The sequence below is a fragment of the Onychostoma macrolepis genome, chromosome 05 (assembly GCF_012432095.1).
Source record: "Onychostoma macrolepis isolate SWU-2019 chromosome 05, ASM1243209v1, whole genome shotgun sequence".
In the NCBI taxonomy this organism is placed as follows: Eukaryota; Metazoa; Chordata; class Actinopteri; order Cypriniformes; family Cyprinidae; genus Onychostoma; species Onychostoma macrolepis.
In genome coordinates, this window is record NC_081159.1 from 5,907,289 (window position 1) to 5,924,584 (window position 17,296).

General features: G+C 36.2%; 1 protein-coding gene and 1 long non-coding RNA gene across 2 annotated transcripts; both read right to left on the minus strand.

Annotated features, from left to right (window-relative positions):
• Positions 1 to 369: 369 nt before the first annotated feature.
• On the minus strand, positions 370 to 12,688 carry adora2b (adenosine A2b receptor). The gene is made up of 3 exons (XM_058776369.1): positions 12,539 to 12,688; positions 11,897 to 12,365; positions 370 to 1,903 (listed from the first exon to the last, which is right to left on the minus strand). Exons 2-3 carry the CDS (start codon positions 12,214 to 12,216, stop codon positions 1,174 to 1,176), a joined length of 1,050 nt encoding a protein of 349 aa, XP_058632352.1. The 5' UTR covers positions 12,217 to 12,365; positions 12,539 to 12,688; the 3' UTR covers positions 370 to 1,173.
• Positions 12,689 to 14,586: 1,898 nt separating this feature from the next.
• LOC131541358 (uncharacterized) lies at positions 14,587 to 16,885 on the minus strand. The gene is made up of 5 exons (XR_009271475.1): positions 16,626 to 16,885; positions 15,835 to 15,892; positions 15,665 to 15,739; positions 15,516 to 15,538; positions 14,587 to 15,011 (listed from the first exon to the last, which is right to left on the minus strand). It is a non-coding gene; the product is annotated as an uncharacterized LOC131541358 (long non-coding RNA).
• Between the last annotated feature and the right edge of the window lie 411 nt (positions 16,886 to 17,296).

Here is a 17,296-nt window from a genome sequence, read left to right on the forward strand (position 1 = left end):
AACTACTTCAGTCTGTGTGCATTGAATTTATTTAATACACAAGTTTCACAATTTGAGCTGAATTACTGAAATAAATGAACTTTTCCACACCATTCTAATTTATTGAGATGCACCTGTATTTTCTGGTAACTAATTAGAAAAGGAAATGAGTGACATTGATCATGTCAGAAGTTCTTTCAATGAAGCTCAAAATGTTCTTTGGATCAAAACAAATCATACTGGAGAACATGATCGTCAGGTCTGACAAACTTATGAAGTTTGTACAGCTCAACTTCTGATAATATAATGCAAAGTATCAAAATACAAAATGCCAAAAATAAAAATATTTTCATATATATATATATATATATATATATATATATATATATATATATATATATATATATAAACTCCAACAGAGTATCATGAGACTTTTTGTTATGTAATGAAATACATTTCCAAATAGTATTGGGGTCACTGTGTACCCAGTATATCAGTCATTTTAGTTTCAGATATGAACTTGTTGGGTTAATTGAGCTGTGAATGGACCAGCGGTGCATTTTAAGTAATGAAAAAATTGAAATCGGGGTAATTTTTCATAAACGGCTGTCCAGAAAATCGTTTTATGATTTCCTTTCTATTATGGGTTGCTTTTACCTCGTATGTGTTCCTGAGCAGTCTAAACCATCCATCTCAACTGTAAAAAACAACAAAAGGTCCTAATACATTCAAGAATTCAAAAACGTTTCTTTGTGTACTCTGTTCCACGCTGGAGCATTCATCTGATGTGCCTTATGGATTCAGATTGTTCCTCTGGGCTGTCATTATTAAAGATTTAACTAAAGCTGCCCAAAATGATTGTTTTATTGTTCTGCAGGATCCTCATGTAGGTTTCTCTCATACGTGGTTCAGTTAATCGTTCAGCACTTCCAGAGGCCCAGTGACCACTCATAGCTTTCATTCCTGCGCTAAGGCTGCTGCAAAAGTCTGCTTGGAAATGCAATCTATCAGTATTTCCACAGATTTTTAGTGACAGAGGCTTTTTTTTTCACAGTTCAATGTTAAATTCTGAAAATGTGACCACAGTGTCTTCACGAATAGTGGGCCACGCTAGACATCATCTCAATACATGATCATGCTGTTTGCAGTTCTTCGATCTGTAAACATTTCTCTCATATATTTTGATAAAGACGTCTAAAGCAGAGGGTCAATAGTCATCGTAATCTGGTCTCTGTGACAGCTGTTTCTAGTGGAGCTGCGATACAATTCGTCCCGTCGACAAAAGAAATGGCGGTTCAGAATCTTCCTAAAAGTGAATCTGAACTCCCGAATACGGTAGGCGTAGATGATGGGATTGACGGCAGAGTTGGCGTGTGAGAGGATGATGGCGATGTTCATGATGAAGCCAGGCTTCTTCAGCTCGCTGTAGAAGAGAGTGAGGCAGTTCAGGATGTGCACGGGCAGCCAGCAGAGAGCGAACAGGCCCACGATGATGGAGAGCGATTTGGCGGCACGAATCTCCCGCTGCAGCAGGCTGTGGTGCTGATTCTCACCGTTACTCACGCTGCATTTGAGCTCGATCTGACGTAGCTGTTTCCGTGCCACCGTGAAGATCTTGGCGTAAATGCCCAGCATGATGAGCAGAGGTGGCAGCACACAACCGAAGAAGTTGAAGTACACCATGTAGCTCATGTCCACCACTTTCTCAAAGAAGCACTCGAGGCAGCAGCTTTGCAAGAAGCTCGTTTCCATCTCAGCAGCGTCACTGCTGTTGCTAGTCTGTGTGAAGCTGCTTTCATTTCTGGAACAGGCCAAGTCTTTACGGTTCCAGCCCACGAATGGGATGAGTCCAATGATGAAGGATAAGATCCATAAAATAGCAATGATCTCTCTTGCCCTTTTCCCTGTGACAAGCTCCTTATACCTGTACAGAGGAGTGGACATAGAATAAAGATTATTAACTTTGCAAATTTGAATCTGGCTGAAGGTTTGGCTAGTGATGGTTGAGTTCACTATATGGTCTAAAAGTCTGAGATCACTAGCAAAAATGCTTCTATTTTGCATTTACTTGCATTAGTCTGTGCAAAGAGCCACATGATCAATGTGACCTAGAAATATTGCAGGATATTGTTTCTTCATATTAAGCCACATTTGCTTATTTCTGCCATGGGATAAATAATAAAAAAAAACTAATTAAAAAAGGGGACTTTTTTGTCCCCTTATAATTCTGTTTATATATCACAGGTCAGAATTGTGAGATAAAAAGTAACTTTTTATTTCTTGGTGGAAACAAAAAACATAATTGGAAGATGTAAACTAGGAATTGTCAGGGAGAAAAAGGTTGAGTGTATATCTCACAATTGTCTCTCAATTTTGACTGTTTTACAGATTTCTCAAAATATTGTGAGAAAGTTGCAATTACCTTTATTGTTATTATTATTAATTTTTTATCCTGTGGTGAAAACAAACTTCCACACATTTCTTTGTTTTAAATTGCTAAATTATTTCCAGGTTTAATTTGCATTTTTAATCATAATTGTCAGTTTGCTCCTAGAATTTTGGATCTCACATTATATATTTTCACATTATTTAATTAGAAAGCAAAAGCTTGTTAAAACTTTCAGCTTCAGAGTGCAAAAATAGATACGTATTTCTTTTTCACATTTTTTAAATCATCTATTCTGAGTCAGGGCTTCCATATAAAACAACAGATGCATTGTTCAAAATAAATATTAACAAAATCAAAAGGCCACTTTTTGGTTGCCATAAGCAGATCATGTTCAAAGTGATAACAATCACTGCAACACCAGCTAGTTAAAAATTGCAAAAAAAAATTGCAACATTTCTTTACACTAGCCATTAGCTTTATGCAGTATTCTGTATGAACATTTAAGTGTAAAACTACTTCTTGTGGTGACTGTACTTGTATATATAGGTTAGAGAAGGGGAAGAGAGCTTCACATAAACACTGACGTGACTGATGGCTCAAGCTTTCACTTAGAGACTCTTCATCAGGCATCCTCAGACAGCTCTGATTCTGATTCTACTGATGGACTGGAGTAACTAATACATGAGGTGCATTATTCATCACACCCACCACAACCTTTCTAAGAGAGACCTGGGCTGCCACAGCTATCAGAGGTGCTGCCTCAGTGACGGATGGAGGGGGTTGGGAAAGCACTGAGTGATAACATCATGTTGGTCCACAGATAATGAACTACACAAGCATCACTGTTAATGTTCCATACACTTAGGGCAGTGTTCTTGACTAAAACTATATATATATATAGACACACATATATACATACATACATACATACATATATATTATTTTATTTATTTATTTTCATCATTTTTGGTAATTTAAATAAAATATAAATATTAGATGAAAAACTTCTAAATTAGAAATTTTAACTTGGCAACTAAGTGAAATAAAAATAAATTTAGGTATGAAGTACAAAAAAATAATTAAAACTAAAACTGAAAATAAAAAGCTAATCCATAATATTAATCAAAACTATAATACTGTTTATGCCATGGTCTGTCTGAATACTGGATTCTGATTGGCTGGCAGGTGTTGATTAAATTCGTTGAACTGCACAGGTAGTTCCAGGTCAGTTTAATCACATTCTATATTAATGCGCTTCCTATAAACATTGGTAACCATAGTAACATACAGTTACAGTTGAATGGTAATACAGACGAAAATAACTGTCATTTTTATCGTTCCGGTCAAATATTGCAGCGCAAATATTATTAACATCTTTAATATGTGAATGCTGTAAAATAATAATAATAAGAAATATTTATTTGCAACAACTGTTGGAGCGCTGAATGATGCACTCACGCGCAGCTTTGTCAAGGTAACATGTTTGGAATTCGCCCTAAGACAAGTCATATCACTCAGCGGCCATCTTTGAAACGCCTCTGGGGCATCCAAGTGCAGATCCGGGGCGAATTCCAAACAGAAGTGAGCATCCCTATGCCCTAATCCCTTCGAAAGGCAGAGCCCTTGAAGTGTGTTCTTTGAAGGGTGTAGGGCATTACGGTCTCGTATAAGCGTTTGGAACTCCCTTGGTGAAGGGAATGATGGACAAAATGTTACCTTGAGTGCATCATTCAGCGCTCCAACAGTTGTTGCAAATAAATATTTCTTCTTATTGTTATTATTTTAATCAAATACTGTCTAATTGTGTCTTATTTACTATTAAACTTTTTCAAACTAAACTTGCTAACAATAGTCTTAAATCATATTTTTAATCACTGACGAAAATATTTTTTATTACATAAAAATAAAGAAAAATTTTATTAGCTTATTCTACTTACGTTTGTATGTAAAGTCAAAATAAACCCCAACTTTGCTTTAAAATGCATAGCAAGATCTCCTAAACGAAGATCACATGATCACAAACGGAAATCACTTCCGTGAAGTGACCATCACATGTTCCCTTCACTAACAGACTTCTGGAAGGGCCCTTCGTGAAGGGAATCAGTGGGCGAATTCCAAACGGCTTTTTTGCACCCTTGAAGGGCACTTCGGGAAGGGGACGCCATTTGTAGGGACGTTCCAAACGAAAGTGAACAACTGATTCCCTTCACGAAGGGCCCTTCCAGAAGTCTGTTAGTGAAGGAAACATGTGATGGTCACTTCACGGAAGTGATTTCCGTTTGTGATCATGTGATCTTCATTTAGGAGATCTTGCTATGCATTTTAAAGCAAAGTTGGGGTTTATTTTGACTTTACATACAAACGTAAGTAGAATAAGCTAATAAAATTTTTCTTTATTTTTATGTAATAAAAAATATTTTCGTCAGTGATTAAAAATATGACTATTGTTAGCAAGTTTAGTTTGAAAAAGTTTAATAGTAAATAAGACACAATTAGACAGTATTTGATTAAAATAATAACAATAAGAAGAAATATTTATTTGCAACAACTGTTGGAGCGCTGAATGATGCACTCAAGGTAACATTTTGTCCGTCATTCCCTTCACCAAGGGAGTTCCAAACGCTTATACGAGACCGTAATGCCCTACACCCTTCAAAGAACACACTTCAAGGGCTCTGCCCTTCGAAGGGAGTAGGGCATAGGGATGCTCACTTCTGTTTGGAATTTGCCCAGTTGTTCACTTTCGTTTGGAACGTCCCTACAAATAGCGTCCCCTTCCCGAAGTGCCCTTCAAGGGCGCAAAAAAGCCGTTTGGAATTCGCCCCCTATCTCTTTGAATGGGGAAACATCAAATTCTCCAAAACTGTTCACTAAGCTTACAATTAAATTTCATATTTGAAATCACCAAAGAAATCTGACGACAACTGTATCATAAATGTTGTTTCTTTTGCTCAAATAGTGTTATAAAAAGCTTATTTTTCTGGGTAGATCAGCCAGTGCGCATACACAGTTCTAAGCGCACGTCTCAAAACGCTGACTGTTTCTATAGCAACCGGGACTTCTAACGGCAGCTGCAGTGAGGCGTTGACTTTACCAATTAGTGATTGACTCTTTCATTCAGAAGGCGGGGCTTCCTGCGAGCGGCCATATTGAGCTTTGCATTTTTCCTCATTCAAAACTATACCAGTGACATGTCTTGGGTATTCTATAGGGTGCGTCCGAAATCGCATACTACTATATAGTATGCGAAAAACAGTATGCGAGGCGAGTAGTATGTCCGAATTCATAGTATTCGAAAAATAGTAGGCGAGAATACCCGGATGACCTACTACTTCCTTCCGAATTCTGTAGTAGGCATACGATGGACACTTTACTATCCCATGAGGCCGCGGGAGAAGCCGCGTCATATTCGAAAAGTGGCGGAAAGCCGCGACGCAGCTGTCTTCAAGTGTAAAGGACCTCAGGGAAAAACGTTGCTGATGTTCATTGTGGTTAACTTGTACTTGTTTAACATCATCCAAGTAAACCACTGACTTGTTGAGGGTTAAACAAACAGATGAAACGATTTTGTGAATTGGGTGTAATAAGATCTCTAATCATTACCGATCAGATGGAGTTACCTTAACCTCAATGTAGTACATCAGCTTGTTACTGCTTTCTTTAAATAGATGGTTCGTTAAGAGGCGCAGTGAAATGGGCTCTTTAAAATTTTCGCGCTGTTGTGAAGACGCGTGACAACATCAACATGGCGGATGTAGTACGTCCGAATTCCATTCATACTATATAGAACATACTTTTTAACGGTCGAGTAGTACGTTTGAATTCAAATGTAGTACCTACACAAGTAGTATGCGATTTCGGACGCAGCCTAGTCTTTGCTTATACTACGGGGCCGTTGAATGCTTGAATCTGATTGGCTGCCGAACCTTCTAAGGTGTGCAGTTATTTTCAGGGAAATGCACGGCGAACGTAGTTCCAGGCAGCTCTTGACCGCATTACATGACCATATCACTTCGCCAAATGTTTTCTGTTATTTCAAAGGTCTTACAACAGCAAAATAACCAAGACCCACAACGACACTGGCCAAACAAATAAATATAGTAAACAAAAGGATAACAATGACAGATCATGTCCATGTTTTTGCCAAAAAATTACGCTTTATTATGTATGGAAAGCACATATAGGCTACTCTATCTCTCCAGCTCTCTCTCCCTCACAGACCCTCACATACATAACAGTTAGTTAACACACACACTAACATACACCGCGCCAGTGGCGGTTCTACATTGAATTACTCTCCGGGCGAGACCCCCTCTGAGTGAGATGTTGAGACAGGTGAAAAGCTTTTTTTAAATAGTGAATATTAAGCTATTATTGTGCGTACCGTTGTTGCTCCCGCTGTTAGCAGGGTATAATCGCTGCATTTGGGGTAAAAAAGACAGAATTATGTATTGTGCTAGTTGTCTGTTCGTTCACACAGAAACGAACTGATTGACAGCTGCCTTTAGCGGAGCCTTTACCGATTACCTCCATTAATCAAATCATTCGGCACGGTCGTCTGTGAGTGACGTCACCTCCCAATACAAACACGCCCCCTAGTATAGTCCCGCCCCCTCACAATGATTGACAGCTTTCCGTGTAGACGTCAGAAATTCAAATGCAAAAGGAATTGCGATTTCATTTGAGTTTTGGCAGGTTACATGCACAACGCAGAGAAAGTGAGAAGGCAAATGTGGTAGTTAATATTGCCATTTAAATATGACAGGCTCATAACTCGTAAGACATGGGAAATACAGTTGCATATGGACTTTGCTTTTTCATTTGAAATGTGGAAGTCACTGTGCACTCGCGAAAGCGAAAATGCAAACGGTAATGCAAGATTTGCAATTGCATTTGGATTATGTCCCAATTTATGCGCCCACATGTGGAAAAAGCAATTGAAAATATAATTTGCAATTGCTTTTGAAAATGCTTTTCCATAGGAGGCGTTGGATGAGATGCGGAAGAAATAATCCTACTCACAATAGCAATTTAAGTAGAAAAACCGGACGAATGCCTTGAAATATATCATCTGATCGATGTCTTGCGGTGTGGCAACCGTAGGGTAGACTGAGTACATTTGAGACATGTGTACAGTTGAAACACCTTAAATAACTTGCGTACACAAGAACCCCGAGCCGTGATTTTTGCTCCACACATGTGTATTAATGTTCTCTTTGATTGTGGGAAATTTGAAATGTGTGCGTCTTTCCACTCCAAAGATATCGGCAAACGTTTTTTTTCTAAGGTGAGATTTTCATTTCACCATGTCCCTTCCACAATGAATAATTCATTATTCTTTTATGATTGTTAAACTTAACATATATCATTGCAAACGTTACTCTGTGATCTAAAAATAGACATATTTTATGACATTGTGCCATGCAAGGTCTTTTCATAATCTAGAGAAACGTGCGAGCATGACAGTGGGGTACGGTTGAGAATAAATGTATGTGAAACACATCCCACAGCACAACAATCTGAGCCCAACTTCATTACTCATCACTTTAACTTTAACTGTTTGTAGCCGGCGCCGTGCACTAACAAGACCGATAAACAAACACAGACCGGAAGTTAACTTCGGTCCAGGCGCGTGCGCCCGATGAAACCGTCTATACAGTAACAGTTCAATCATAGAAAATAAAATACATACAGAGGCTGTGTGTGTTTGTGTACTGGTATTACCTACATTATGGGGACCAAATATATAGTAATAGTATAGTATAATAATACCAGTAAATTCACCTTATGGGAATATTTTTTAGGTCCCCATGATGAAACAAGCTTATAAATCATACAGAATGATTGAAAATGTAAAAATGCAGAAAGATTCGAGTGATGCGTAGGTTTAGGGGTAGGATTATAGAATATAGTATATTATTATTTTTACTGTTATGTTTACATTTGTACTGTTTGCCATATATTTTTGTAGTGTTAAATATTTGTTCCTGTTTTGTTTAACTGAATCTGAATTAAATAAAGCAAATAAATAAATGTATTTTTAAACTGTAATAATTTAAAACTGTAATTTTGTAATTTATTACATTTGCATGGTTAGCCAGCTTTAGAGCATTAAGAATGGGTGTCTCAACTCTACCATGCTACTGTTTCAACTGCACACCATATGGGTACAGTTGAGACAAAAATGCACCTCATGTTTATGAGCTAATTGTGGAAAATATGAACTACTTATGGCTATTATCAATTTATGATATTTTAGTACACAAGCAAAAGAAATATCATGTGAAAAATCACTTCATTTCAGCATCTAGTTTTTGTGTAGTGATGAAAAAAGCAGAAAGTGTCTCTACTGTACTCAGTCTACCCTAGTATAAGCAGAATAATTGACTTCGGTCCGTTGAATTATTAGAAAAAATAATGCACACCCGAGGTGTAACGGCCACGACGCGAATCACCACCTTGGGCATTATTTTTCTAATAATTCAACGGCCCGTCATCAATTATTCCTTACATAAATAATACTAAAATTACACTGACTTAGGCTTAGAAAACTGGACTAAGCAACTAGACTACTGATTTAAAACTGAGATAAAACAGGTACCCCACCCACCCACCCACACACACACACACACACACACAGAAAACATATGTAAGAAGGAACTTGAGTTATTTAAAGACAAGAATATCAAGGTGTTTTTTTGTTTTTGTTTTTTTGACTCCGACCAAACTGTATCCAACCAGAACCTAGTTTTATTAATTTTATATTCTCAAGAAAGGGCTTAGGAATAGACACATAACCCATAGCTTGAAAAAAAAAAGCCATCCTTGGCTCAATATTTAATCAATTATCTCTTTTTTTACCCCAGATGCAAGGACACATGATGTCATTCCATTTAGCTCCAAGAGCACAGTCTCCTTTTGTTGGACACTTCTTTCAGCTTTAACATGTTTTTCTCTCTCTCAGCGCCAGCTCTCCTCTACACTCAGGGTACATGAATGGAGGGAAGAGTGGATTAGTTGTGGCATGACAACAACCCGCTGGCATCCCCATCTCCCTCGCTCTCTTTCTTTCACCCCTTCATTCTATTCCACACACAAATCCCTCCTCTAACCCTTCCGTTCTTCAGCTGCCTCGCTTCCGCTTTAGACCACAGGGCTCTGCCAACAGGCTCCAGTTTAAGTAAAAACAGTTGACACAATGGCTCTGAAGGGAGAAGGTCTCAACTGCTTTGCTCTTAATGCATGTGAACAGGTGCATTAAAACAGTAGTTCACCACAAAAAAATAACTGAAATATGTTTATATATTTCATGCCAAGGCAACATTTGGAATTTTTGTTTACTGAAAAATGTTTCATTTTAATTAATGACTGAAAAAAAAAAAAATGGAAATAAATAATTACTAAAACAGAACAAAAATGTAACTGAAATAAAAATAAATAATTGTACACATTAAATTTAAATGAATAAAACTATAATATTATATAAATAATACTAAAATTACACTGTTCTGTAATTTCTGTTCTGTATTTATTTATTTTTTTGTCCATACAATGAAAGCCAGTGGGGTCTAGGGATTATCTAAATTATTTTCTTTTGTGTTACACAAAAGAAAGTACATCATTAATTACAGCATTTCACTTCCTTTGGAATGCCATAATAATTTGATTAATCATTAAGGACATTGTCCTGAATTCAGTGTGAAAAGAAAAATCATTAATGGATTTTTTTCCCCACTATTTAAAAAAATCAATACGTTGACCTGTAATGCATCACTAGTTCATCAATCCACTTTGCTCTCACTTATTTATGACAAATCAAAAAGGGTCACTGAATGCTCAATAACAACGATAAATAGATAGTTCATCCAAAGATGAAAATTCTTTAAGCATTTACAAACCAGTATGACTTTTTTTTTTTTTTTCCTGCAGAAAAAAAGAAAGATATTTTGAAGAATGTCGGTAACTGAGCGGTTTTGGTGAAAATTGACTTCCATATGGACAAAAGACATTTCCCAAAATATTTACTTTTGTGTGCCATAGAAGAAAAAGTCATACCGGTTTGGAACGACATGAGGGAGAGTAACTGAACTATCCCTTTAAAGAGAAATTTAAAAAACACAAACAATTAAATAGAAGCATTTGGTTGTACATTATATTAAAAACACATTGTATGATACATATCACATCACTAAAAGAAAAAGTCCTGCCATGAACCACCTTTTATTATTATTTCAGTACAACCAATGACTCAGAGGAAAAAGATGCTCTGGGCCTCTTTTGCTCAACAGTGGAAAGACCTTCTGATTCAAGCCCACGCTTAAATTTATATAATAGCAGCCTACTGTTTTAGGAAATTGAACCCTATTTAAATCCTTCAGTCAGTGGACATGTAGCTAAACGCAGCCAGCTCTGAGCTTTCGTGTTTCTACACACGGAGAGAGACAGACAGATGAGCGGAGAATGTGTGAGTAAGAGAGAGATGTGGTGACCAGTCCAGTGAATGAATGCTGAACGGGTAATACTGTCTGGCAGCAAAGTGAGGAAACTTGGTTCCTCTTGGATCATCTGCTAACAGCAATCGTGCCAAAACCCTTTATTTCCAGTAACTACAGTGTAACGAGAAACATACGTTCATCTTGGCCATGAAGCAGTGAGAGTAACATGACCACCCAAGATCTGAGATGATTTGGACTGCACTGAACAGCTTTATCATTAAAGTTACCTACTGTAAGCATATCCTTATTCAACATTATCATTAAAAACACTGTGAATTGAGAGAAACTGCATTCCCAGCCACAGGACTTAACACAGTGTTGGCTGTAAGTGAAACCCGAACCCTAAATACTTACTCATAAGTGTGCTTCAGTAATTACATGGCATAAAGCAGAAAGAGAATGCATGAAATTACAGTCAGTCGATATGTAATTCCTTTTATTCCTTTCCTCAGTCTTTCCATTCATTTTGAAGAAATATGACGGGACAAGTGACATTGAGCAACCTTCTTTTTTTTAATTGCCTTCTTTAAATTTACCTATTAACACAGATTTAAAAAAAAAAAAAAAAAAAAATAGGCCGATATCCATTTCGAGTTTAGCTTGAGACTGCGTGACATATTCGAGCTGTCCTGAATAAGTCTTTCCGTGTTTTAACTTCGATGAACTTTGGACGAATTGCAAAAGAGGCACGAGCATCATATTGATCGCATATACAATCAATACAGCGCCTTTCAGGAAAGATGCTGGTCGTCTTGTTGTGTGTTTATAAATATGAAATGATGAATCAATTATATAGGCTAATATTAATGAGAAAGTGTACTATTTGATAATGCAGAAGACAGCGAAGAACAGGTTCATGGTGCACGCGCTTAAATGTCAGAGCTTGTTTCAAGACAGCTGTGAAACTGTGTGTGTATATATATATATATATATATATATATATATATATAGCCTAGGCTATATAATAACAGGTATACCCTGAATCACAGCGTTTTAGTTAATCATTTTAATGCTAATAATTGGAAAAACTCACCTCAGGGGGATTTTTACAGCCACATATCTGTCGACGGCAACCGCCAGAAGACTAAATATTGAACTTTGAGTCAGTACCAGAACAAAACACGCCAGGAAAAGGCATCCGTAAAAGTCTGAGTGCAGACCAATGCTTATTGTGATGGCAAAAGGGATGGCAAGGCATCCAACCAGAATATCTGCCACGGCTAGAGACACCAGAAAGTAATTGGTAGCGTTCTTGAGAGTGGAGTTGATGGCCACAGCCCAGCACACCAGCACGTTACCGGCGATTGACAGGACGGCGATCACCAGCTCAATAGCGATATACAGCGAATCCATTGCCGCACACTTCACCGAGAAACACCTTCAGACCGTAGTTAGGATGTCATGAGTCTGTCTGTCACTCTGTGCTGCTTGTCCAGTGGTAAAAGAACCGATTTGCAATAATCCACGGATCTCCAAAGTTTGTGATTTGCGAGCACGGCCATCTGTTGATTTAAACAAACAAATTTATTTGTATTCATTCTCTGAAGAGAATCATTCAAGACCATTAGAGGCAGATAAAGAAGCGTTGTTTCTTTCCTCACTTCCAGAAGTTCCCACTGACGAGCAGAAACTTATTAAACAAACATTTACATTTTGATGAGGTGGAGTTACTTACCCTCATTTCAGAGTTGTTGTTGTTATTGTTTGACGTTCCACTTTAAAGTAACTTGCATTCGCGTCTTGCGGTAGCCTACATGCTGCAGGGCAGAGAAGCAATCTGACTCACCGCGAGCGCAACACATGGCTTTCAAGCAGCTCGCGGAAAACAGCCTGTACATCACAGCTCGACGCCACGCCCAGAGGAAGCGATGTGATGCCACACACAAGCTCAGATGATTTTAATGAGCAATTTCAAATAAAACACACATTTAGGATTGTCCGCTGACAGCTATTGTAAAGAAGATTAAATGACAAAGAATAAATCTAATCAAACTAGATTTGTCTTTCCTTAAAGAAATTATAGCCTAATAGCCTACTTGGAAAGAAGAGAAAAGATAGCGTTAAAGTAAAATCACAGAGAAGGTGAAACACAAATAGGCTATAGATAAACAAATGGAGAGGGAGAGTTAGATATTATATAGCCTGATAGAATGCAACAGATAGGAAGCTTCTATGTGGTCTTGCGTTCTGAACTCGTTTTTACATTAACATTTATGCATTTAGCAGACGCTTTTATCCAAAGCGACTTACATTGCATTCAAGTTACAGTTTTTACATTTTATCAGCTCTTGCTTTCCCTGGGAATCGAACCCATGATCTTGGCATTGCTAGCGCCATGCTCTACTATTTGAGCTACAGGAAAGCCGTTTTTATCAAATAAACAAAGACCATACTATTATAATTATACAAATATATAAGACCAATCAGAATTCAGTGTGCAAATTTTACGACATCATAGTTCTTGCAAGTTTAATTTGAATAACGAATATTCTATCAGTGGCTTTAATATCATTGTTTAAACAAAGTTGCATGATGATTATAATTAAAGTTTAATAAGAAAATGATGAATTACATGAAAAAAAAATGGAGTCGCTAAATTACACTGTAAAAAGTAATTTAAGTTTACTTAATTAAATTGTGCAAACTTGTGGCCTTAATTCAATTAAGTAATTTTAACTTAATTGAATTAAGTGTAATTTAAGTCTTACTTCCTAATATATTAAAAGTATTACTTACTTACTTAAAATTTTAAGTCCTATTTACTTAAGCCATTTGTCACCCCCCATTTTTGAACATATACATGAAAGTGCACTATCCAAACTTAAACTCTTATAATTCATGAATGCTTTGGAATACAGACATAAGGTTGTACTCTTTTTTTTAAGAAGACAATCAGCAGATTACTGCAAAAGTGGAATTATTTTAAAATATGAAAGTATCAAAAAGTTATAGAAGTTTAAATTTACTGTAAAGAAAATACAAAATATTATTTTTTATATATTTTATATAAAATAAATATTTTACATAACAGGTTTTACTCTAAAATTGGCATAAAATTAAAGCCTTATGTCTCAATAAGTTATGTTCCAAATTTGAAGTTGATATGAGAAAAATTGAGGTTCCTGTGAGATTTTATTTAGGGCGTCATACCACAAACAGCCACCGGGTGCCATTCAACTTCATTGAATTTTTTTTAATGCATTTTTCTGTCACAAATGTCTAAATTTCTCTGTCAATATTACTCCGATCACAAAAAGACCACCAAATATGGAATCCTGAGAGTCAGACCTTTCCGGCAATATGTATTTTGTCAAGATTATAAAAAGTTTTGATTCTAAAAGACCGTAATACATTGTGTAATATGACACTTGACACCACCCACTAAGGGGGAGGAGACCGCCAAACGATTCTAAAGTACAATTTACATGGTAAAGCAATGTCCGGTTTCAAAATGGTTTTCACAGGATGAATTTTGAGGTTTTAAGCTTTCAAATGATATATAATTTATGATGATTACTCAAATATTTGATAGGGAAAAAAGACAACGAAAAAAAGAGCGCCAAGCGTCCCACAGGTGGGACGGTGACAGTTAAGGGGTTAACTTAATTGAATCTGTGATCTGAGGAACACTGAGAATAGCTAGCCTATACCTAGTTTAAAAAAAACACACAGCTCTCCATTCACATTTCAAAACATTTATTTTTCAAAACTCAGAAAACAAATGTAAATCAACATGGTAATTTGTAATAGTTGTTCATTAACAAGGCTTGAATCAGAAAAAATTCCCAAATTAAATGTTAAGAGTTGTACATTTACAATTAGTCATTTATCCAAATTGACTTACAAATGAGGACAATAGAAGCAATCAAAACCAACAAAAGAACATTTGAGAGGAATAATATCCCCTGAGCAGATTAAAACAATAAAAAGAACGCACACTTAATATACTTTTATATACATTTGCTCAGACTGTCTAACTCCTTTGACATTGTATTGCAATGTCAACTTGTGTCATCAAATAAACACAATAGCTGAATCAAGAGAAAACATGAAAATAAACACGCAAGACCTTTGCTCTCCGTGTTGTGCCCAAGCAGGACAGGAATGCCATGGAGAACTGCAGTGTGTTGAAGAGTAACCTCAGTTTCCTGAAAAGAGGGAAGAGTACATAAAATGAGATTCCATGTTATTCTGTATGTGTAAAGAATGTCTTATTTATAGTTTTTAATTTGCTGACAATCCATTTAATTTAATGAGGTAGTCCTTCTAAAAATTTAAATTCTCTTATCATTTATCACCCTCATGCTAACCTCCATGTATATTACTTCTGATAAATACAACGAATATTTAGAAAAACAATCAATCTCTGTGAGTCCATATTTGATGCTTTAAAAAAACCCCACACACAGCAATTTTGACTAATTCATATGAGCCCAGTGGAGGAATAAATATCTACTAAAGATAGCTTCACAACATCTCTCTTGTTTTTGAAGTATTAACTTTAAGGGTCCCTTCCTCTAGCATTATATGGTCTCACATAGATGGATTATTTTTCTAAAAATCTAAAAATGAGTAAATGATCAGATAATTTAGTTTTTGGGAAGAGTATCCTTTTAAAACATACTTTTCTGCCAAGCAAAGTCATTACATACCTTCTCCAAGTTGTCTGTTTTTCCTGCCAGGATTAAGAGAAAAAAAAAACTGTGATTAGTTTTAGAACAACATAAAACACATTAATCAATATCAATATCTTTAGCATAATTTTCACTCATGCACTTTGTATTATATTAAAGAAACTAACCTCATATATGTATGTATTGCTTTGGAATCACCTTTGGTATCTCCTCAAATGCATATTAATCCAGCAGGCATGGGCCTGTAATATGATGATGCAGGTAAAAACAACTCATGAACAACAGTAGATAAAACCTAACTGACCATAAATATATCTAAAAGACTGCAAGTACTTACTTTTGTGATGTGATAACATCTCCAAACTGTTGTGCAAATTGTCACAAAAATCTCTTTCCTAAAAAAAGACAAGGACGGCAATTATTAACTGGATTGAAGGAAAACAAAAGCATAAATAAAACATTAAAATAACATATATTCCATTAAAGAATACTCCATGAATTATAGTCTTTTGAAGCTACAACAGTTATTTAGTTGTTTATTAAAGAGTTATTTTCTCTTTATCTTGTGTTTGATTCACATTAATAACATACTACAGCAGGTTTATTTAGGCTGCTGTCACTTTAAGAAGAAATACTCTATTATACTGATCCACATCTGTTTTTCTCCTAACTGTTCACGTTCATTTTAGACATAATCGAGACATAAACTGTGTTTATGTGAATACTAAGAAAGATTGATATTTTAGATATCTGTGTGTTTATTTCATTTCATTCAAATGCCGCGAAACAGAACACATTTCTGAACTTGAATGCTGACAGGCATCAGCGCGCGCGCACACAGAGATCCATCGCGCGAGTGTAGTTTTCTTTCTGCGCACTTTTAAAGAATCAATCAAGCACGTCCCGTTCTTTAATCTCCATTCATCCGTGCTTCCTCACTCTAACGTGTCAGTAATTCAAACACTGAACACTGCACGGATGTATTTACCAGGCGCGACATAGACAACATAACAAAATGTATATTGACACTTGATATTCGACAAAACACGTGCATTAATCCATTAACTTTAATATCATATAATCAAGTTCCTTAACATTAAACTCAAACATATATGTATAAATACTCACCAGTTTTATTGTTTATCAGCCGAGGTCTTCCACAAAACAAGATGGCCGTTGATCAGAAAATTCTCAATCCAAACCCTGATGACGTCAGTGGTCACATGGATTGCACTGCACTCAAACAAATCATGTAACCTTAACTAGGGACATTTGAGTAACTAGGACTTCTAGCACAAATAAGATTTAATAGATCTACACCAGTAAGGTAAACAAACAATAGCACTTTAAGTAAAGTCAACAAAATGAATTGAGTTAGCATATTTGTTAGATTTTACAGTGTATTTGCTGATTGGTTTAATGCAAACTCTTACTGGAAAAAGTTGGAAATGTTTGCCATGTTTACTAGTCCCAGTAAAATCTGTTTATCTGCCCTTTAAGATAGATTCTATTTTTGTTCTGTTATTGACATTTGACATTGATTGAACTTATCTGTATCTTAAGCCTATAGATTCTTTTGTACAAAAGAGTGATTTTCTGAAAATTGAGCGTGTAGTATTTCTGGGAAGATCTTGGTGAGTGAAGTGACAATATTGTGTAATTGCCAAAGATTTACAGTGTGGACTCTGTGTATCTCTCTGTCTGTAGCCACACACACGTTTCAGTGCGTCATTTTAAGGGTTTGTAGCAGAACTATAAAAACCAGAGCCAGCATGACTCCTAAATTGTTAAAGTGCCCA

Coding starts and splice junctions, on each gene's coding strand:
- adora2b (XM_058776369.1), bottom strand. CDS start 12,216: ATGGATTCGCTGTATATCGCTATTGAGCTGGTGATCGCCGTCCTGTCA. Junction 1,904..11,896: donor GCTGTAAAAATCCCCCTGAG/GTGAGTTTTTCC, acceptor TCCTCTGTACAG/GTATAAGGAGCTTGTCACAG.